At 40.0% G+C, this 25,018-nt stretch overlaps 1 protein-coding gene across 3 annotated transcripts in view; it reads left to right on the top strand.

Moving 5' to 3' along the window:
* si:ch73-366l1.5 (FILIA-N KH-like domain-containing protein) overlaps nucleotides 1-7,707 on the top strand; it is a 30,890-nt gene extending 23,183 nt beyond the window's left edge. For all 3 annotated transcript variants that reach the window (XM_052139529.1, XM_052139528.1, XM_052139527.1), the window contains one exon: nucleotides 5,243-7,707. Coding sequence is in view for 1 of the 3 variants with exons in the window: in XM_052139528.1 (XP_051995488.1) it covers nucleotides 5,243-5,255 (13 nt within the window). In the remaining 2 variants the exon portion in view is untranslated. The remainder of the gene's footprint in view (nucleotides 1-5,242) is intronic.
* Nucleotides 7,708-25,018: the final 17,311 nt, after the last annotated feature.

Here is a 25,018-nt window from a genome sequence, read left to right as displayed (position 1 = left end):
CCACTCTTTTTCCTATTCTGTTTCCTGTCTCCACTGCAATACCACTTATAATAATACATTCAAATGAATATAAAAAGTATTATTGTGGTAACCATGTTTTCTGATGCAATTAGAGAGTAGTAGTATGTGCACATCCAAACATTAAGGCAGATGTGCGATCAAAAATGGGCAAAAAAACAAGAGAACGGCACACTGATATAAATCGATTACACCATAGTGATTCGATTAACCCAGCCATCGAAACTGATTTTAATTATAGCACCACAAAATGTCCACCACATTGTTTTCAGATTGAACTTTATAAAAAAAATATTGAATCAAAATATGGATCTAATAATTTCTATGATGATTTTGCGCAAATTAGAGCATTATGGGAATGAAGTGTTCTTTTACAATGGTCCATAAAAGATAGATGGATGGATAGATAGATAGATTCCAATTTCAATTACAATTCTGTTTTCTGCTTTCTCAAGAAATGCATACTTAATCCGACTGGTGCTGTAATGGTCAATTTTTTCAGTGAAAAGCTAGATTTAGAAGCGATTTATGTGAACAGTTGATATTATCTTAAGCAGAATGACCTTCTGATGATCCATCCATCCATCTTCAACCGCTTATCCGAAGTCGGGTCGCAGGGGGCCCCAAACTTCCCTATCCCGAGCCACATTAACCAGCTCTGACTGGGGGAACCTGAGGTATTCCCAGGCCAGTGTGGAGATGTAAGTGAGGCCTCCTCCCAGCTGGACGTGCCTGAAATACCTCCATAGGGAGGCTCCCAGGGGGCATCCTAACCAGATGCCCAAACCACCTCAACTGGCTCCTTTCAACGCAAAGGAGCAGCACCTCTACTCCGAGCTCCTCACGGATGACTGAGCTCCTCACCATAATTGACCAGTAGATCGAGAGCTTTGCCTTTCGGCTCAGCTCTCTTTTCATGACAACGGTGCGATAGAGCGAGTGCAATACCCCCGCTGCCCCGATTCGCCGGCCAACCTCCCACTCCATTGTCCCCTCACTCGTGAACAAGACCCTGAGGTACTTGAACTCATTCACTTGGTTCAATACCTCCTTCCCTACCCGGAGTACGCACTCCATCGGTTTCCTGCTGGGAACCATGGTCTCAGATTTAAAGGTGCTAATCCTCATCCCAGCCGCTTCACACTCGACTGCCAAGCAATCCAGTGAGAGCTGAAGGTCACGGACTGATGATGACTTGTTTCGAGGAGTACTGTGAGTGACCTGATGTGGATGTATAAGAGTGTTAAATCATATTGGTATTGCAATTGCATGATATAAAGTCACAGTTGTGAGATATAAACTTGTAATTGCAAGTTTGAAATTTGAAATGGCTAGGAATGAAGTCAAAATTGTGAACAAAAATGGCTAAATATGAACTCACAATTGTGTAATGTAAACTTTTGTGTGATAGTCACAATTGCGAGAAATAAAGTCGAAATTGCATACTACCAAAAAGGAACATGAGGCCAGTCTGCAGGGACAGTTGGCGTGATGAACTTGAGACTTGTCCCTGAGGGCAGATACAATTATTATTTTTTGTTTTTAAATATTTTTTTTAAAATGGACTAACACAATTCAAAGTAGTGATATCAGAGAAGTTCACATTGACAACAATATTTAAACTTTTATTAAACTATAAACTTTTATAATCTATAAACTAGAATAACTAAAACAGATCTTTCCTAATTCAGCAATAAACAAATGAACAAAGAAATTTGATTGACTCACTGAAAATAACGCTCTAGAACGTCCTTACTTTCTGAAAAATTTAGCACCAAAACCACACTGTTTTCAAATTGAACTTTTATAAAAATAAACATTGAATCAAAAATGTGAAAATCATGCCTTTAAAAATAATAAAAATTGCCTTAAATATATTTCCTAACTTCATGCATTTCTTTCACATTCCTGGCATGTTTTCTCCTTTTGTTCTGCTCCTGACAGAAGGTAGCTTCGCTTCAAAAACATAGACATGTCTACTTCTATGTTATGAATCATTGCCTACCTACTTTTAAACCCCTGCGGATACGGCGAAATACTCAACTTGCTTATAGGGAGGGTGGCACTGATTACGTGATATATATACTGAAAATGTCACAATTGCGACATTTATATCATGCAATTGCAAGTTTATGAGATATTAAGTCAGAATTACCTAATACATTTTTCCGTGGTGGGATCTGGATATAGAATTTTGAATATTTGCATGTCTGCTAAATGTCTCTAAATTTGTTCATTTAAGATTACACTAGCATATACCCAGATGGCACATGTTCATCTGCTAAACATCTTAAAAAGATCAGATTTACAAACCATCTAAATCATAAACATCTCAGACATCTGATGAACATCTTATTGACATCTGAGAGACTTATTCACACACATCGCAAACAACGTAAAAGATATGTTTCCAGATGTAAACGCATGCATCAAATAGACGTCTGGGTGATGTACGTGTGCTATCAGGGTAGATGGTTTCAAAGCTGATAGATGTGGACTGCAATACTCCAATTTCGATTTTCATGAGCATTTGCGGATCACTGCAGATGCTTTAAATCATTTAATTTTGCCAAAGCAGGAACTTGATCTTTATTCAGCCACAGTTCTCTGTAATGAACTAAATACGGTTACATTAAAACAAATCTGTTTAGATGGGCACTTGAGTAACATGACTGCAAGCGCAGTGTGGGTGACGGAGCTTCTACGGGGTGCTAAACATGCTAACTTCCACCGGCTCTCTTTGTTTTCACTATGGTGTTAAGCTCAGTTTAAATGCTGCACAACTAACATGCTCAAACCTTAACCAGTAACATCAAAACACCAGAATGGCCAATGGTGAGTCAAATGCGCCTTTATCTATTGTGTCCGATTAGTATGATTTATCACTGAAATAACACCTTGATGTTAAAGGTAAGTTTTGAGTTAAGGTCAAGTTAAGATCTATTTTTAACTTCTGTTAATTTATAAAACCAGAGAAATTCACATTGACAGTCAGTAAATGTACATGCATTTTAAAAGTGATTTCAGTTGGAATAGAACAATAATTTGTCTTTTAAAATGTCACATACTGTAAACCATTTAGTTGAACTGATGGTGATGCGTGACCTGAGTTGACAACTGTCCCTTATAATACGTAATCATCCTGTGTTTAAGGAAACCGTATCGTGTTCAGTATTAAATCCATATGGAATGCTGGATGCTCTAACTATGGAAGTCTATGGGGCAAGGCATTGCACCAAGATAAATGTTACACTCTGTTTTGAAAGTATAGTCACAAAACCTAAGCATTTTATACATATTAACATGAGATTAGTGTGATAAAATTGCTTACTAATCCTGCCCAATTAATATCCAGTCCTTCACCTCCTGTCATGACTTCGTAAATGCAGTAGCACTGGTCAATTTCACATAATACTTGCAAGGATATTGGAAAGGTATGTCTATAAAACACTTTTTAAATGTTTAAGGGAAGGATCTGTAAAGCACTTTTTACATTAAGGAAATATCCATAATGTACAGTTTACATGAGACGAACGGCAACCAAATTAGGTTTGTAACACATAACGAGAAATTCATCTGCTCTAATAACACACACCAAACAGACATATGAGCCTCACTTGTTTACACATTTTACTCTAAAATCAAAAGAAACAAATATTAAATTTGTTAATTTAATATTTAAAAATTAAATATAGTTAAAAATTAACCCCTATTTTTCATGTATAAAATAAAGCCTATGGGCTATTAAGATTTGTATAATGTGACCGTATTTTCATCACAGCTACTCACATTTTACCCTCCATTTCTCTTTACCTCATCGTGAAAACAATCTAATATAATTTTAAGTATCAAGTATTTATACATCATATACATTTATACTTCATTAGATCTGCCTTTTCATTTTTGTTAAATTTATTTTTAAATTGACTCTAATTTTGTTTCAAAAATCACACTATGAAAACCGCAAAGAATTAAGTAAAAATGGAAAATCTGAAAGAAATAGGAGAACATATGAATTTCTTTTTACTTTCTAATTGTATTTAACATTTTCTTTTCACAAACTGTAACTTCTTGTAATTTCATTGAACATTTTCAAAAACATTGACCTAAGTTTAAGTGCAATCATTTTTAATTTTAAGTAACATTTTGTTTCTACAAACTGAGCCATTTATTTCAAATGTGACGTTTTGATATGCTCTGTTGTGAAATAGATTTTTAATTTCCATTTTGTAAAGGTAAGCTCATTTACAGTCATTGTAGACAATATTTCATCCTGTTTATCACATTGACATTCTACAGAATGAGCAGAAAGTGTGCTTTTTGAGAATTCATCTTCTGGATACTCTGAAGCATCCTCTAATTCTAAAGCATCCTCTATCACATCTTAATTTATTTCAGTTTCAAAGTCCAAAATCTGTTAAATGACTTCTGCTGTTAGTCTTCTGGAGCTCATTTTACTATCCGTATCTGACAAAGTCTATTGCAATGCTGAAAAGAAGTGTGAAACCGCTTTCCACTGCATCTGACAGACCGGAAGTCATTCATTTCCAAAGGAGACTAGACAGTATCTGCAAGTCCAACTGGATACTGCTTCCTATTTGTGAATTATGGTTGTTGCTGCTGTTAATTATCATAATATTAACTGTAAAAAAAAGTATGGCCGTTCATCACGACTGCCACTAGGGGAAGAAATATGACAGTCAAATGCGAACGTCGGAGACAGTGAAAAGGCAGCATGAGAGCTCCTTTTGCCCTCACAGGGCAGTGAGAACCAGACACAACAAAAAAATATTTGTATTTTGTGTCTGTGCAGCTAACTTTGAACATAAAAGTGTGTGGGTCAAATTGACCTGCAAACATCATCGTTGTATACAAATTGTGTACAGCCTTTCCAAAACGTACCTGTGTGTCCACACTTTGCATGCACATTCATGACCCTAAATGAGGAAAAGTCACAAAATAAAATAAAGGTTAACAAGTGTTTCATGCAGCTCTTAACGGGTCAAATTGACCCTAACATAATAGAAGGGTTAATTATACTGTATATAATGTTTGTATTCTATGGCTGTGGCTGTGGCTGTGCCTGTGTATGTGTGTATGCATGCTCACTAGTATATTAGGTAGGAGACTCTCTGTATGTATTTGGAGAAGTTCATGTGAAATATTTATAGCCAGCAACATTGGGGTCTTATGATACTGAATGTCTGTTTTCTTTTTCCCCCAGAGATGCTGAGTAAGCAAAACTCAGAGTGTGGAAAAGTGTGCCCCATAAAATCAACCATGAGGATCATTGCAGTTTGACTTCTTCTATTGGAAAATCCCAAACCATTGCTTTTCAGTCTTATTTTTGTGTTTTCTGTACAGGCCACTGTGCATTTCTGCCTATGAATAGCATGTTTCATCAAGCAAACTACCAAAGAGAATAAAATTATTATTTAAACACACTTTTTGTGTCATTCAGAAGCTTGTTTGGGTACATTCAAACCTACAATGTATTTAATCAGACACACATGGGCTTGACTTCAAACTATTTGTGATGTTATAATCTCCCTTATGTATTATTTAAGATTTGTGTTGGAAATGTTGGATATTAGAAAACCAGTGGTTGGCAGGATGTTTTTTGTTTGAGAATGAAATGTTAGTGAAATCTTATATGAAATTACATAATCTCATTGTGCCTGTTTTGAGTGCCAGTGTGTCCCAGACTCAGCCAATCAGGATTCAGTCTGCAAGTTCTACCAATCATACTCTTCTGAAATACCATCACGCCCTCATGTGGACACTTGGAGCTATAACCACCACAGCTGATTGCAAAAAGTGCTCACACACAGACGTGTGTGCGATGAAATGTACAAACATTTAAAGTGTTAGTGAATGAGTCTCATAAAAACATGTCCAGCTAACATTTTACTGTTTAGAAATGAACATTTGCATAAAGAGAATTATGCCTTTTTTTTTTCAGAAGATATTTAGTTAGCATTATGACTTTATTTTCATGACAGAACATTTCTCCCCAAATTATCGTTACTCCAATGTGTCTGTATGTTTTACTTTTGATTTTTGTCATTCTCATTACTGAACTACTGAACAATTTTACTACATTAAAGTAAAACAATTATTGTATTCCAAGGATTTCTTTTTAATTTATACACTGGCAACCTAAAGTTTGGAATAATGTGCAGATTTTGCTGTTTCGGAAGGAAATTGGTACTTTAATTAATCAAAGTGGCATTCAGCTGATCACAAAGTATAGTCAGGACATTATTGATGTAAGAAACAGCATCACTATTTGAAAAAAGTAATTTTGATCAAATCTAGATCGACCCCATTACCAGCAGCATCACTCCAACACTTTATCCTTGAGTAATCGTGATAAATTGATCATTTGGTGCTAGAAAATCACTTGATGTATATCAAACACTTGAAGGCTAATTGTTTAGTTAAATGAAGCTTAACATTGTCTTTGTGTGTGTTTTTGAGTTGCAACAGTATTTAATAGACTGGCATGTCTTAAGGTCCATATTAAAAAATGACAAAAAAGAAACCGCTTTCTATAGAAACTCATCAGTCAATCATTGCTTTGAGGAATGAAGGCTATACAATGCTTGAAAATGAAAGATTTCATACAAGGGTGTACACTACAGTCTTCAAAGACAAAGCACAACTGGCTCTAACAAGGACAGATAGAGATGTGGAAGGACAGATGTGCAACTAAACAAGAGGATAAGTACATCAGAGTCTCTAGTTTGAGAAATAGATGCCTTACATGTCCTCAGCTGACAGCTTCATTGAATTCTACCCGCTCAACACCAGTTTCATGTACAACAGTAAAGAGAAGACTCAGGGATGCAGCCTTATGGGAAGAATTGCAAAGAAAACACTTTTGAACAGAAAACAAAAAGAAAATGTTAGAGTGGGCAAAGAAACACAGACATTGGTCAACAGATCATTGGAAAAGAGTGTTATGGATCTTAACCCCATTGAGCTTTTGTGGGAACAGCTAGACTGTAAGGTGTGTGAGAAGTGACCGACAAGACAGACACATCTATGGCAAGTGCTACAGGAAGTGTGGGGTGAAATGTCACCTGAGTATCTGGACAAACTGACAGCTAGAATGCCAAGAATCTGCAAAGATGTCATTGATGAGAACTCTGAAGTAGTTCAAGTTCTGAATATTTAAAAAAAAATTGTTATAGTAATTTTTCATGTTATTAATGTCCTGACTTTACATTGTGATCAGTTGAATGCCACTTTGGTGAATAAAAGTACCAATTTCTTTCCATAAGAGCAAAATCTATACATTATTCCAAATCTTTTGGCCACCAGTATCATGCAGTCAGTCCCTAGAATTCAGCCTAACATCTATTGTGTTTCCACAGAAGAAAGAAATTTGTAAAAACATTGAGGGTGTTTAAAAAAGGACAACATTTGTATTTGTGGTTAAGCTACTGTAAAAGCAGTACAACAAATACTATCAGGATGTATACACATCTTACAATTTAAATAGTATGAGAATTTGTTTTTTCCCCACTATACAATGATGTGAATTAGTAATGAATAAAATCTTAATGGCCTGAAAATAAGCTTCATTTTCTTTTAAGCAAAATATAATTTCTTGCTATTGGTTTTGGGGGGAAATATGTCCCAGAGTCACCCTAATGGCTTTTGTAATATATAGACCAATAAAGAGCCAGATTGTACAGAATAACCTTCTGTTTGCAGCACTATTTCTTCTGACATACAGTAACATTAGGAACACCCCACAGAAAAATGACATGTGAAGTATAAAGGTTTCAAATGCATTTTCTTTCAATAGACAACCATTTTTAACTAAAGCGAAGTCAGGCTCTACATTTTTTGAAAATGAAGTTTACTTGTCAGATTAGCTGCAAATGTTGAAAGGTGAGATTGGCCTGTATTTTTGCAATTCCTCTTGGTGATGATAGTGCCTCAGAAATTACACACATTTCCTCTTCAACGGGATATTTCACCCAAAAAAATGGGGGGGGGCAGACAGGTGTATGAAGGAAGAGGATCTAAGGGAGCGGGTGGATGTTGGACCATGGAGAAGATCAGACAGATATGGGCGGGCAAGTTTGTGGATGGCCTTGAATGTTAACAGAAGGATTTTGAATTGAATACGGAACTGGACCGGGAGCCAGTGAAGCTGCTGAAGAACAGGAGTGATGTGGTGAATAGAGAGGGTTCGAGTTATGATGCGTGCAGCTGAATTCTGGATCAGATGAAGCTTATGAAGGGATTTGTGAGGGAGGCAGAAAAGGAGAGAGTTGCAGTAGTTCAAACGGGAAGTGACAAGACTATGGACAAGAACGGCGGCAGTGTGTGGTGTAAGGGAGGGGCGGAGGCGATTAATGTTTCGTAAATGGAAGTAGGCAGACCGGGTAATGTTATTGATGTGGGACTGAAAAGATAATGTGGTGTCAAGGATGACACCCAAACTCCTAACCTGGAGTTATCAATAGTGAGTGAAAAACTGTCGGTTTTGGATAAATTAGATTTAGTGCCAATGAGGAGAACCTCAGTTTTATCACTGTTTAATTTGAGAACATTTTGGGAAAACCAGGTTTTTATTTCTGTAATACAGTCAGTGAGGGAGGTGGGCGGGGGAAGTGAACGAAGGTTTGGTCAAGAGGTAGAGCTGGGTGTCATCAGCATAACAGTGGAATTGAATGTTAAATTTATGGAATATATTGCCCAGGGGAACGAGATAAATGATGAAAAGTAGGGGCCCCAGGACAGAGTCCTCATGCCATCTCAGATGTGTATTTCTTTCTTTCTTCTGCTGAACACAAATATAGATTTTAGAAGAATATTTCAGCTCTGTAGGTCCATTCAATGCAAGTGAATGATGACTAAAACTTTGAACCTCCAAAAAGCAAATAAAGGCATCTTAAAAGTAATCCATGTGACTCCAATGGTTCCATGTCTTCAGAAGAGATATGTTAGGTGTGAGTGAGAAACAGATCAATATTTAAGTCCTTTTTTTTATTATAAATGATCTTTCCTGCCCAGTAGGTGGCAACATGCACAAAAAATGTGAATTGCAAAAAACAAAAGAAAAATGTGATGGTGAAAGTGGAGATTTATATTACAAAGCACTTAAATATTGATCTGTTTCTCACCCACACCTATCATCTCACTTCTGAAGAAATTGAATTATCTAATGGAATCTTATGGATTACTTTTATGCTGCATTTATGTTCTTTTTGGACCTTCAAACACTTTACATTGGTTTAACATCTTTTGTAACCCTCATGTTCTTCTTTATGTTTGGAGTCCCAGACAACCCAATTCTTTATGTAAATAATTATAATTTCAAATTGACTTCTTGTCTGCATTTCCAAATTCTTTCTCTACCCCAATCGAAAGCAATTTAACACATACTACAGTTACGTATGTATCTCTGTTTTACCTAAAAGTAGTCATGCACTTTTTTATGCAGATGTGTACTGCTAGTACTGCAGCAGGTGGGTGTGAATATAAGACCAAGCCTATACGGTAACATTGTGCCATGTGGGGGTTGTATGTGTGAGCGAAGAGCTCTGTGCACTTTGCTCGTTTTTAATTCTTTTTGTACCATAAACAAGTGAGATTCGATACACCGTGCTACATAACTATTCTAAGAAGTCAAAATGTCAAAGAATTCAAACTCCTTGGGCTCTGGAAATATTAAAAGACACCTACGTGCTCAAGCTGATATCTCTGACAGGCCCGCAGACCAGGGACTCATGCATGGTGCGGCAGGAGATATTCAGTGGCAACTGTCGAGCATGTCTCTAATGCTGCCGAAAGTCGTCACAGATTTGGAGGATCTTGCTGTAATACGTCGATCGATTATGGCGAGTTGGTAACAAGAATCGGGGATGTCGAGAGACGGATCAATTATCTGGAGTCATTGGAGAGGGAATTAGCTGCTATCCCGATAGCGACCAAGACAGACTTGCAGCACATTTGGGAAAAATCTTGAGAATCGTAATCGGCGAAACAATGTCAAAATTGTTGGAATTCCCGAGCACGAGGAAGGCCGAGATATGGTGAAATTCCTAGACGAGTTCTTCCTGAGTCTGCTCGATATAACAGGCCATAAGTTGGAAATCGAGCTCATGGAGTTCCGGCTTACAGATCCGTTGAGGGACACATGCCCTTATCAATTCTGGCCAAATTTCTGAGATCATCCGATAAAGATCTTGTGTTGCACAAGCCGAGGAGTAGAGGAAGGCTTTCTTGGAAAACCACAAAATGTTCTTGTTCCTGGATTTGCAAATTCGACAAGAGAGAAACGTGATCGATTCAAGGAATGCAAGAAACTTTTACATCAACGTAGGGATGGATTATGACTTGCAAAGGCCCTGGGGCCAATTATCTCCAAGGGCCCCCCTCCACCCAAAAGTTGTTGAGCGGGTAGGTGGGTGTTCGTTGTTCATGCCCAAAAGGGTTTTCGAGCAGGGGATCACCAAACTAGATCGCGCAACCTTTATATATATTTTTTTTATTGTACTTTTTCTCCAGGACTTTACAAAGTTACTTTTACTTTTTACAAAGTTATATTTTTTCTTCCCACATCAACCCTTTCCGCCTAATAGTTAACAAAGTTATGATTGAAGTTTCTTATTTGACAAGTTACTTGGTATATATATATATATATATATATATATATATATATATATATATATATACTGTATATATAAAGAAAAGGAAAAAAGGGAGTGGACATCTGTATCAAGGAATTTCCAGCCAACTTCACTTTTACCTGATCTTTCTCAAAGTCATAAGTTTATGCTACTCTATTATAGGAGAGAGTCTTCATCCTTTCAAATAGGTGATCATGGGTCCCCAGGTCTTATAGAAGTGTCCAAAACATGTGTAAATGTTTGCATTATTACTTTTACATCTGTCACATTTGTCTTCAGCCTGGGGTACATTTTTGAGAGCCTAGATTTGGTATAGTAAACACGGTGAAGGACCTTAAATTGTATAAGATTAAGATGGGCACAGGAGGATAATTCGTTTATTCTACTCAAAGCCTCTTCCCATACATCATCAGATATATTCTCTCCCATCTCTCTTGCCATCTTCTCTTATTTTGTCGATTAAGAGGTCATTAGAGGACATGATTAAATGATACATTTCTGGAGTCAGTAAAATTTCTTCAACTAGTGAAGTAGGCGGCAATTCTGGGAAAGTTGAGCTTTGGGCCTGAATAAAATGCTGGACTTGGAAGTTAGGAAATCGGTTGGACGGTGATAATTGGATTTTTTCAGAAAGATCATTAAAGTTTGCAACGTTTTTATTGATATAGAAATCCATAAATTGGGACCATATCTTAAGTGTGGAAAGAACGACAGGACTTGACGTATATTGAGAGGGGGCTATTGGTAATTTCGATGTGATTAGGGCAGTGAGTGAGGTGGTTTTCTTTTCTTTACACCAGCTAGATTTCGCGGCTCTGTACCAGTATATCATTTTTTGGAGGTTTGCAGCCCAGTAATAGCCCATGAAATTGGGAAGGGCCAAGCCTCCCTGACTTCTTTGTCTTTCCAAGAACTTTGTATTGATTCTGGGATTCTTCCCTCCCCATAAAATCAAGAGCATAGGTTTATGTAGTAGACTGAAAAAGGATTTTTGGAGAAAGACTGGAAGGGACTGAAATAGATATAGGAGTCTAGGTAAGACATTCATCTTTATACAGCTTATCCTGCCTGCCAGAGATAGATGTAATGCATGCCATCTTTGGAAATCATTTTTTATTTTGTTTATAAGAGGTGTGAAGTTATTTGAATATAAACTTGAAAAAGTGCGAGTGATGCAGATACGGAATGGAAGGGAGGTTGTTTGAATTTGGAGAGCAGAGGAATTAATTGGGAAGCATTCACTCTTGGTAAGATTCAATTTATATCCCCAAAATGTACTTAAGTTAGACAGTGTGTCTATTATTCTTGCCTACCTAATTTTCCCAATACTGTTAATAAATAATTCCATTCAACTTTATAGAATGCTTTCTCCACATCCAGAGACACCACCATTTCTGGGGTATTCCCAGATGCGGGAGAATACAGGATGTCCAAAAGACTTTTTATGTTAGTGAATGAGTGAGGATCTCTAATAAATCCTTTCTGGTCTGGTGACATAATATCAGGTATAATTTCGTCAATTCTAGAAGTAATTTGGCAAGTATTTTAACATCAACAATTTAACAGGAAGATTGGTCTATATGAACTGCATTCAAGTGGGTCTTTTCCTGGTTTCAAATAAGTGTGATAAATGCTTCTGTAAGGGACTGTGGTAGTTTTATATTATATAAAGAATTTTCGTACATTTTCAAAAGGAGTGGTGTCAGTTTATGGCTAAAAGCGTTGAAGAATTCTATTGGAAATCCGTCAGGGTCTACACTCAGTTGACACAGTGTGTTTCGAATCTGTAGGATTAACCTGGTAGCCGACTGACATTTAATCTGATGTGCTAAAAGCCTTCCTGCCTTCTCTCCATGTTCATAGTAATATCCTTTGCACCAAAGAAATTTTTGCTGAGTTTTCTCAATTGATAATTGATCATATTGTACTTTAATTTCTACTCTTTTCTTCAGCAGTTCTTCCGAGGGGGCTGTAGAGAGTTTTTGTTTATTACTGGATGCTGAATAGGATATAATTTCACCTCTAATGATGACTTTCAGTGTTTCCCAGTTGATGTTGATATTGAGTCGGTTTAATTTGTTAGCAGGAAGATATCTATTGCCTTTGTTAAGTGGGTGTAAAAGTTTTTGTCTGCTAATAGGGTGGAGTTTAATCTCCAGTTTGGGCATCCTGTACGGTATTGGGAAAATTTTAGATCGAGGAGTAATGGTGCATGGACAGATATTATAATTTTGGAGTACTGGGTATTTTCTACTGAGGGGAGCAGCAATTTATCAATGAAGAAATAGTCTATTCTAGAATATGAATACCCGTCACCCTGACCTCTGTGGTTATGAAGTCCTTTGAGCACCTTGTGCTTTCACACCTCAAAGACATCACCGACCCCCTCCTGGAACCCCTCAGTTTGCATACAGAGCCAACAGGTCTGTAGACGATGCAGTCAACTTGGCCCTCCACTACATCCTCCAGCACCTGGACTCCGCAGGAAACTAAGCCAGGATCCTGTTTGTGGATTTCAGCTCTGCCTTTAACACCATCATCCCGGCTCTGCTCCAGGAGAAGCTCTCCCAGCTAAGTGTGCCTGACTCCACCTGCAGGTGGATCACCAACTTCCTGTCTGACAAGAAGCAGCATGTGAAGCTGGGGAAACACGTCTCTGACTCACAGACCATTAGCACTGGATCCCCCCAGGGCTGCGTTCTTTCTCCTCTGCTCTTCTCCCTGTAAACTAACAGCTGCACCTCCAGTCACCAGTCCGTCAAGCTTCTGAAGTTCGCGGATGACACCTCCCTCATCGGACTCATCTCTGATGGTGACGAGTCCACCTACAGGTGGGAGGTTGACCACCTGGTGACCTGGTGCAATCAAAACAACCTTGAGCTCAACGCTCTAAAGACAGTGAGATGGTTGTGGACTTCAGGAAGAACTCAGCCTCACCTGCACCTGCCCCCATCACCCTCTGTGACTCCACAATCGACACTGTGGAGTCTTTCCGCTTCCTGGTAACTATCATCTCCCAGGACCTCAAGTGGGAGCTGAACATCAGCTCCCTCATCAAGAAAGCACAACAGAGAATGTACTTCCTGCGGCAGCTAAAGAAATTCAAAATGCCAAAGACAATGTTGGTGCACTTCTACACAGCCATCATTGAGTCCAACCTCACATCCTCCATCACTATCTGGTACGCTGCTACTACTGCCAAGGACAAGGGCAGACTGCAGCGTGTCATCCGGTCTGCAGAGAAGGTGATTGGATGCAATCTGCCGGTAGTCCAGTACCTCTGCGCCTCCAGGACCCGGAAGCGTGCTGGAAAGAATGTGGCTGATCTCTCCCACCCCGGCCACAATCTCATTGAGACACTACCCTCTAGCAGAAGGCTGAGGTCCATCAGGACAAAAACCTCATGCCACAAGAACAGTTTCTTCCCATCCGCCACTTGCCTTATCAACAAGGCCCGGTACCCACCCTGACACTCTCCACACTCCACCTCTGGCTCTACATGCCACTGTACTTACTCTGCTGCTCTTTTATTTTTATTCTTACTTTTAATATATACTGCGTGGACATATTTATATTTATATTGCTTATATTTACTTGTTTTTTACATTTAGAGAATGTGTGACACGCCTAGCCTACAACACAAAAACAAATTCCTTGTATGCGTAAAAAACATACTTGGCAATAAAGCTTTTCTGATTCTGATTCTGATGAAGAATGGACGTGAGAAAAGTGGGAGAAATTTTTATTTTGCGGGACCATAAATCTCCACAGATCAATACATCCTGTTTGGGTCATGAATGAAGAAAGGGTCTGAGACATTTTAGATTGAATATTGTTTTTGGGGTTTGAACTATCTAAAGCTGGATTGATCACACTATTTAAATCACCTCCAAATATCAGCCGGTGCGAGTTAAGTTCAGGTAAAGATTAAATAATCTCATGAATAAAATTAACGTCATCGCAGTTTGGGCCGTAAACACATACTAATGCTACAAGTGTAGGATAAAGGTGACCCGTCACAATAACAAATCTTCCTTGAGGATCTGAAATACATTTAGACACGTTGAATTGTATTTTTTTATGGATTATAATTGCTGTTCCCCTTGCTTTGCAACTAAAACTTGAGTGAAAAATCTGACCTACCTAGGGTTTTTTAAGTCTCATATGGTCTGCTAGTTGTAAATGCGTTTCTTGCAGAAATGCTACATCAGTGTTCAGTTTTTTATGGTGTGTAAAAATACGTGTTCTTTTATTTGGTCCATTTAAGCCTTTAACATTCCAGTTGGTAAATCTGATGGTAGCTCCCTTTTCATTCTTACTAGTGTTACTCATTATTTATTCTATGTAGCATGTAACTATCAACAATTTAACATATAATCATATGTAAATTAACCTTTGTACAGTAAGAGATGAAAAAAAATAGACAAGTTGGCATAACGTTTTCTATGTTTGTCTCGGGAACTGAGACAAACTGCGGGACCCCTTAAACACACCCCCAGTAATCCCTCTTGTTGCTTAATAGCATATTCCCTCCAGGGGGCGCCCAAACACTTGAACTATATGCTGTGAGTCATTTAAGTTTCATTTGGGTTACATTTGTCCAACAAAATATCAATGTAGGACACCGATTCTTTTTCAGTTGTATTAATTAAATTTTTTTTTTCCTATTTTCTTTTGCCTCCTCCGTCTCAGGAAGAAAAAATAAATAAAAAAAGGAAATGGAAGGAGGTGGTGGTCAGGTAATTTTTGAGCATCAGTATGTCAGGTTTGTTCTATGCATCAATCTGCTGGTCATAGAATTTCTTTGCTTCATCAGATGTGTTAAACATGAGGTTTTCTTCTTCGTAGGTCTCTTTCAACTGAGCCGGGAAAAGCAGTTGGAAGCCTATGCCCTTCTGATTGAGTGCTTGTTGTTAGATGCTGTTTTCTGGATAGTGTGGCGCTGAGAGCTGGGTATATTCTGATGGTGTTTTCCTTATATTTCATTTTGTGGAATCTTGCCCATCGTAGCATTCATTCTTTTCCCTGCAGTCGATGGAAATACACCACAAATGGTCAAGATTCAATAAAAATTCTAAAATTTCCTGTAACGTGTTCACAGAACCTTGCAGAGGCACAATGGAATCCTGCATCAATACCGAGATATCTTCCCTAATAATAATCCGTTGCTTGGTTAATTCAGACACCAGTTGATCCATGGAGACAGATTCACAGCTTTCCGTCACGGGCTGTTTTTTAGCATTGAGATATGCAGCCATGGCTGCTATCTTACTAGCTATGCAAGGGATAGCTCTCGTTGTAGGTGGAGCTGAGAGTTGTGTTTGTTTTTGCTTTGAATTGGTCATAATATGACTGGTAGTACTTCAGAAAAATTTACTTATATTATTTGACACTATATAGTATGAAAGATCAGACCTAAAGAATAGGTCAGGATCTCCTCTTCCACATTACTCACACTTTTGCTCTCATACCGGAAGTCCACCACATCGTGCAAACTTAAAGCCCAGGGCACCCATTGGCAATCAAGAGCCCCCTGGTAGTCAAGGGCCCCTGGGCACTGGCCCCATTGGCCCGGTCGGTAATCCGTCCATGCATCAACGGAAGATCACTTTTGCACTGATGTTTCTGGCCAAATTGAGAATAGATAATAAGGATGGCCGCAAGGTATTTACATACCCACAGCCAGCAATGTCTTTCATAGAGACAATGGGTTGAGTAAGCCATTTGGTGAATTTCATGGTGCAAATCTGAGTAATCTGGGACGTTTACCATTCCAAATGAAGGTCTTCGCTATGCCATCAAATTGCTTGAAATAAGAAAGGGGGACATCTCAAATCAAATCACTTTATTGTCACACTACCATGTACACAAGTGCAACATTAGGTGAAATTCTTGTGTGCAGTTCCGAGCAACATAGCAGTCATGACAGTGACGAGACATATACCAATTACAATAAACAACATACTTACACAACACAGTTTACATATCAAATGTACACATACTTACACAACACGATAATTATATACAATACACACAATATAGAATACAATATAGAATACACAATATGCAATACAATAAGTAAGGAGTATATGAAATATATATATATATATATATATATATATATATATATATATATATATATATATATATATATATATGAAGTAGTATATTGAGGAGAATATGTTGACAGTCCAGTGTGAGATTACAGTTGAATAAAGTGCAGTGCTAATTATTGATCCTGATAGATCAAGTGTTCAACAGTCTGATTGCTTGGGGGAAAAAGCTATCATGTAGTCGGCTGGTGCGGGTCCTGATGCTGCGATACCGCCTACCTGATGGTAGCAGTGAGAACAGCCCATGACTCGGGTGACTGGAGTCTCTGATGATCCTCCGAGCTTTTTCACACACCGCCTGGCATATATGTCCTGGAGGGAGGGAAGCTCACCTCCGATGATGTTCCTGGCAGTTCGCACCACCCTTTGCAGGGCTTTGCAGTTGTGCGCGGTGCGATTGCCATACCAGGCGGTGATGCAGCCAGTCAGGATGCTCTCTACAGTGCTGGTGTAGAACCGTGTGAGGATGTGTTGGTTCATTCCAAACTTCCTCAGCCGTCTCAGGAAGAAGATGCGCTGGTGAGCCTTCTTCACAACGGCCTCAGTGTGGATGGACCATGTGAGTTCTTCAGTGATGTGGACACCGAGGAACTTGAAGCTGCTGACTCTCTCCACCGGTACTCCATTGATGGTGATGGGGCTGTGTTCTCCGTCTTTCTTCCTGAAGTCCACAACAAGCTCCTTGGTTTTACTGGCGTTGAGGGAGAGGTTGTGCTCTTGACACCAGCGTGTCAGAGTGTGCACCTCCTCTCTGTAGGCTCTTTCATCATTGTCAGTGATCAGACCTATCACCGTTGTATCGTCAGCAAACTTAATGATGACATTGGAGCTATGTGTTGCCACACAGTCATGTGTGTACAGGGAATACAGGAGTGGGCTGAGAACACAGCCCTGTGGGGCTCCAGTGTTGAGGGTCAGTGATGACGAGGTGTTGCTGCCCATTCTAACCACCTGACATCTGCCTGACAGGAAATCCAGGATCCAGCTGCACAGCGAGCTGTTTAAGCCCAGAGCCCGGAGTTTCTCATCAAGCTTGGAGGGCACTATGGTGTTGAATGCTGAGCTGTAGTCTACAAACAGCATTCTCACATATGTGTTCCTTTTTTCCAGATGGGAGAGAGCAGTGTGTATTGTAGATGCAATGGCATCATCGGTGGAGCGGTTGTTGCGGTAGGCAAACTGCAATGGGTCCAAAGAGGGGGCAGAACAGAGCAGATGTGATCTCTGATTAACCTCTCGAAGCATTTGCTGATGATGGGGGTCAGAGCAACAGGACGCCAGTCATTTAAGCAAGTGATTGTGGCTTGCTTTGGTACAGGCACAATGGTTGATGTTTTAAAGCATGTGGGGACTACAGACAGGGAGAGGGACAGATTGAAAATGTCCGTAAAAACACCAGCCAGTTGATTCGCGCACGCTCTGATGACGCGGCCCCGGAATGCCGTCTGGACCCGCAGCTTTACGGATGTTCACCCGTCGGAAGGATCGGGTTACATCCACAACAGAGACGGAGAGTGAATCAGCCTCTGTAGCGTCAGCCGCGAGTGCTCTCTCCACGAGGGCGGTGGTGTAGTCCTCAAAACGAGCATAAAATGTATCAAGTTCGTCCGGGAGAGATGCAGCGGTGTTCATGGCGGAGACTTTATTCCGTTTGTAGTCCGTGATTGTGTTAATTCACTGCCACATACTTCTGGAGTCAGTGGTGTTGAACTGACCTTCAAGTTTGTGCCTGTACTGGCGTTTGGCTTCACTGATGGTGTTACGGAGGGCATAACTGGCTTGTTTACGCTCCTCCGTGTGCCGCGCGAACCTCGCCGTTAACCCATGGTTTCTGGTTGGGGTATATCCGTATAGTTTTGGTCGGAACAACGTCCTCTACGCACTTCCTGATGAAACACGTTAGCGTAAACCTCGATGTCGTCATCAGAGGCAGACCGGAACATCTCCCAGTCCGCGTGATCAAAACAGTCTTGTAGCGCAGAGTCTGATTGGTCCGACCAGCACTGGATCGTTCTGAGGGTGGGTGCTTCCCGTTTTAGTTTCTGCCTGTAAGCAGGTAGAAGTAGAACGGAAGAATGGTCCGATTTGCCAAATGGGGGGTGGGGGGAGGGATTTGTAGCCATCCCGGAAAGGAGAGTAACAATGGTCTAAAACCCGGTCCCCTCGTGTGTTGAACTTTATGTGTTGGTGGTATTTTGGAGCGATTGTTTTGAAGTTGGCTTTGTTAAAGTCCCGGCAACAATGAACGCAGCCTCAGGGTGCGCGGTTTCCTGCTCACTTATACTCCCATACAGTTCCCTGAGTGCCCGGTCTGTGTCGGCTTGTGGGGGGATGTACACAGCTGTGATGATGACCGCTGTGAATTCCCTCGGCAGCCAGAATGGTCGACACAGAAGCATGAGATATTCCAGATCAGGAGAGCAGAAAGACTTGATGAAATGTACGTTCCTCTGATCACACCATGATTTGTTGATCATAAAACACACACCACCACCTCTGCTTTTACCGAGAGGTCTTTCGCTCTGTCCGCTCGGTGCACGGAAAAGCCCGTGATTTCGATGGCCAAGTCTGGAATCTCCGCAGCCAGCCAGGTTTCTGTAAGGCAGATAACACAGCAATCTCTCGCTCTCGTTGGAAAGAGATCCACGCTCTCAGCTCGCAGAGCTTGTTGTCCAGAGACTGAACATTTGCCAGTAGTATACTGGGTAGCGGGGTCGATTTGCACGACGTCTTACTCTGATGAGAACGCCGGCTCGTTTTCCTCTTTTCCTTCTGCGTTTCAGCGGCCGAGCAGCCCAGACAAAGGGCTCGCCGGCGTGTTTGTAAACAGCGGTCGGCATTAAGGAATTTGAAGTCCGGTTTTCGATGTGTAATTGTAGAACCAATGTCCAAAAGCGTTTGTCTGTCGTAAACAATAAGGCAGACAACATCCAAGACAAAAAAACAAAGAACTGTAAACAAAACAAACAATAAACCGCAGTGTTGTAACGGAGCTCGCAACGCAGCAGCCATACTCGGCGCCATCTTGAGTCCTAACTCAAATTTGTGACTCTGTAGCGAGAGACTGTTGCAGGTAATTCAATTTTGGAATACAATTCATTTTAATAACATTAACCTTTCCAATTATCGATAAATGTAATGAAGGATAATGGGGAGAGATGGCAACCCTGCCAGGTGCCCCTGTCCAGAGTAAAATAATCTAAAATGAATCCATTTGTTTGTATTTCCACTACAGGGTGTCTATAAAGTAACTTAATCCAACCAATAAAAGTATTCCCAAACCAGAACATTTCCAAAATCTTAAAAAGATTATCCCATTCTATTATATCAAACACCTTTTTGGCATCAAGTGAGATGGCAGTGACCAGAGTCTGATCATACACTACTGACCTCATGTTATTGATGAAACTCCTAATGTTATTAGAAGAGCTACTGTCCCGAATAAACTCTGATCTATATGTATAAGATATTTCATAACCTTACTTAATTGGTTAGCCAACATTTTTGACAATATTTGTCTTTAATATTTTATTTCGATCAGGGAAATTGGACGATAACTCTTACACTCACTTGGATCTTAGTCCTTTTTAAGAATCAGACTGATCCGGGCTTGCATCATGGTTGGAGGAAGCTTTCCATTCATTAATTATTCTGTATAAACTTCTAGCATAGGTGGAGCCAATTCTGTAGTATAATATCTAAAAAAAAACTCAGCGGCAAAGCTATCTCGTGCTGGAGCCTTGCCTGCAGGCAAGGCCTTAATTACCTTGCCAAGCTCCTCCAAGTTTATATAACAATCAAGAGAATGTTTTTTTCTCAGACGACAGTTTAGGAAGTTCTAATGGTTCCACAAAGTTTCTAATAGCCTCATCAGTAGACGAAGACGTGGAACTAGATAAAGATAATAAAAAGAGATAAAGATTCTTTAAAAGCATTATTAATATCAATGGCCAAAGTAAATATTTAATCACCAGCAGAATTCACTGAGGGTTTTATATATATAGCCAGACGTTTTCCTGCCTTGTCACCTGACTCAAAGTATGACTGTCTTGCCCTGAATAGTCAAAACACCATCTTCCGCAACAAAACAGTATTATATCTGTATTTCAATTGGGTCAATTCTCTGAGGCCATCATACCACATTTGGTGCTTAAGCTCTACCTTTAATATTCCTTTCCAAATCCATGAGTTCTTGTTCTTTGAATTTGTTGGTGAATGAGGCATACTGTGCCTCCCAATCTATGCCCACAGAGGATACTGAGGACCCGTTGGTCTCCATATAAACATTTATTTCAGCCTTTAACATTTGTTGGAATACATTTTTTTTAAAAGGGAGACATTAAAGCGCCAACTATATGATTTCCTTTTATCACTATGAGACTACACCTCTAAATTCACCAGGGCATGATCTGAGACTAAAATGTTTCCAACTGAGAAAGCAACAACAGATGAAATGAGGGACTTCGCTCTATTCTAGAATAAATCTTATGAACTAATGATTTTTTTCTGTACATCTTGTGAAGCGTCAATGTTGCTCTAGGGGCCTTACACACTTTTGCTTCACTATGACCAAGGACTGACTCCATCAAAATATTAAAGTCTCCTCCCAATATTATATCATGATACTTAGTATTACCAGTGGCATGCAACATCCCTTCAGGATATATAAAGAAGCTCTGATCATCAATGTTAGGTGCATAAATATTAGCCATAATAAGACATTGCTCCTGAATTTCTGCTAAAACAATAATGACTCTTCCTAATTTATCTTTAATCTGTTTGGGACATTTTAATTTTAGATGCTTACTTATCAGTGTAATGACATGTCCATCCCATAGCTTCCCAAATTTTAGCAATAACCTTCCTTCTTTTTATGGGGTGCCCCAACCCATTGACATTCCACGTGGAGAGAGACAATCCGCTCACATTAACATATATCTATAAAAAATAGATTGTGTGTCAAAAACAAAATTATAAAGACCACATTCCAACATTAGTGCAATAATCAAACCCTAAACTTCCCCCAGAACCAAACAAACAGCAAAAAGAAAATGTGCGCTTTAACCCTGCACAAGACAGCGCCAACCGGCGTTCATCCCTTTAAACTCAAACAGTCCATGTATGCCTACGAGAGCCCCTGCGACAAATTTTGCCATCGGATTGCTCAAGTCCGCTGCTTCCATACAAATTTTGCGAGACAGATGTACACAACAAAATATAATCTATAAAACAAACTCTAGCCAATAGGTGGAATAAACACAAAGAATGTGTAGATTCATCCATATAACTGTCCCGAAGATGTTATTTCACAAAACAAACTTCAGCCGCTAGGCGGAACCAGCACAAATAGAAACAAAAAAGTCATTCAGTTTCCTTGGACAATCAAGTGAACATTCAGTGAGTCAGTCCACTCAGCTGCAAAGCAAGTACCACAAAATAACTTAATCACCCATTGAATTTATGAAGGACATAATATTTTACGGCCATCCTGAGATCTATTCTCTATTCTCAATTTGGCCGGGAACATCAGTGCAAAAGCGACCTTCCGTTGATATAAGAGTTTCTTGCATTGCTTGAATTGATCACGTTTCTGTCTTGTCAAATTCGCAAAGTCTGGGACCAAGAAAATTCGGACTCAGAAAGAGTCCATCCAGAAATGTCACCATATCCTGACCTTCTTCGGCCTCAGGAATCCCAACAATACAGAATTTATTCGCCGGCTACAGTTCTCCAAGTCCTCCAACTTCTCCCAGTCGTGCTTCAAATCCACCTTGGTTGCTAGTGGATTTGCAGCTAAATCCCTCTCCAATGACTCCAGATAATCGATCCGTTTCTTGACATCCCCACTCTTGTAACCACCTCAGTGAATTTTGTCTCCATGGCAGTGATCGATTGATGTATTACAGCAATATTCTCCAAGTCAGCAAAGACCTTCGTCAGCATTGATGACATGTTCAACATATCTCAACGAATTTCCCGCACTTCCCCGACCAGATCGGCTTCCTGGCTCACGGCCTGGTGCTCGGGGGTGTCAGCATGAGCACATAAGTGTCTTTTAATGTCTCCAGAGCCTGAGGATTTTGAATTCTTTGACATATTGTCCTCCTAGAACAGTTATGGAACAGAGTGTACTGAATCTCACCGGTTTATGACATTAATAGTATTAAAATTAGCAAAGTGCACAGAGCTCACCATTCACACCTGGCATCTCATCCATGTTCTCCAATTAATTGCATTTATTAATGCTTTATATTTGGGTTGGAACAAACCCTAGGATAATATTGACCCAGATTAAACATTTCAAGTGGGAAAAGGCCATTAATGCATTATCACTGTGTATAGTAAATCTCCTTTGATGTATGACACACGGGTTCGGTAGTTGTCTCGTGAACAGTTTGAGTCTTGTGTCTCAGTGAGAAATGTAAATGTCTTAATTAACATTCATATTTTTCTTTTGGTGTTTATATTAATTAATGAGTGCATTTATATGCACATCAATATGCTGATAGCTAACAAAAATCCTTTTTTTTTATACAAAAATGCAAGAAAAGATTTGAAGTAATCAGTTTATTCTCTTCTTTTTTTACGTCAAAACGCAAAAGTCAAACAAATCCTAAAACAAATGTAGAAATGACAATTTAAAGAACTTTTTATAATACATTTTAACAGAAGAATGAATGTAGTGTTTTTATAAATTATTAGCTTCACATTTCTTCCAAAAAATTGCCTGTAATGAGTTTAAATTATTTTTGTGGTAATCAACATGATGCAAAAAACAGGGATGTAATAAGTACTCAGAAATTATACTAAAGTGAAAGTATGGATACTGATTGAAACTTTTACTCAATTAAAAGTTCAAGTATCTAGCCTAAAACATACAGTAAAAGTTAAAAAGTACCACATTAAATTGTACTTCAGTATTAAATAATTAAAAAGTAACTTTTATCCTAGCTAGATTTAAATCAAGAGAGAGATTCTATGAGAGATGATGTTGTTCAATTTGATAAGGTTTGTTAAGCAATATTACTTCGTCCACACCACCTCATTTTTCTTTTCAGGACATTATGATGGACTTTATTGAGCTAATTGTGTCAAGAGAATAAATATTGTCTTGTGATTTTGTTGAGATGTTTTATTAGTGGGCTGAGAGTTACCCATGTGGAAAGGCTGATGCTACAACAGTGGCGAAGGCCCTGATCAGACAAGTAATTCCAAAATGGGGAGTGCTTAAAAAATTGTCTTGGGACAATGGCACTCACTTTGTAAATAAAGTGATTTCTGAATTGAGAATACATTCGAAAACTCACTTTGCCTACCAACCTCAAAGTGGAGGAGCAGTGGAAAAAAGCGAATCAGACTGCAAAAAAACAAATTGTGTAAAATAATGGTCATGTGAGCTCAAAAGGGAGCTTGGACAGCCCTCAGACCACATAAGATTTTCACAGGTTGCTGATGTGAGGGGGAATTTAATCTCTTCTCCGGGAGAGTTTTGCAGGGCCGAACGAGCAGATGGAAAATTATACACTGTTGTCTTTAACCAGAACTATCAAAGCTATTCAATTACAGGTTAAGGCCGCATCACCAGTTCAAGATTGTCACGTTCCTCTGTTGTCTACCCTGTGTTCTGTGTCTCACTATTCACGTTCACGTCATGTTTCCTTGTCTGCTCCGTGTTTCACAGCCCCACCTGTCAGCGAACCGACCCTCACGCAGGCGCCTTCCACGAGCCAGCGCGGCCCACTTCGTCAGCCCGGAGGAGGGAGAGAAGACGGGCTTCCGCCTTCCGGCACACGCCTGCCCCGGTCTGCGAGCCAGAGCCCACGTCAGCCATGGTCAGCGAGCCTGAGCCCTTGCCAGCCACGGCCAGCGAGCCTGAAGCCACGCCGACCAGGAACAGTGTACCAACGCATACCACGGTCAACCAGCCAGAACCTGTCGCCTCAGAGGTCAGTGAGCCAGAACCTGTCGCCTCAGAAGTCAGTGAGCCAGTGCCTGTCGCCTCAGAGGTAAATGAGCCGGCGCCTGTAGCCGCGACCGTCCCTGAGCCAGTGCCTGTAGCCTCGACCGACCCTGAGCCAGCGCCTGTAGCTTCGACCGTCCCAGAGCCAGTGCCTGTTGCCTCGACCATCCCAGAGCCAGTGCCTGTAGCCTCGACCGTCCCAGAGCCAGTGCCTGTAGCCTCTACCATCCCAGAGCCAGAGCCTGTAGCCTCTACCGTCCAAGAGCCAGCGCCAG

Source organism: Xyrauchen texanus, chromosome 12, assembly GCF_025860055.1.
Source record: "Xyrauchen texanus isolate HMW12.3.18 chromosome 12, RBS_HiC_50CHRs, whole genome shotgun sequence".
NCBI lineage: Eukaryota > Metazoa > Chordata > Actinopteri > Cypriniformes > Catostomidae > Xyrauchen > Xyrauchen texanus.
This window is presented reverse-complemented; position numbering and strand designations above follow the sequence as displayed.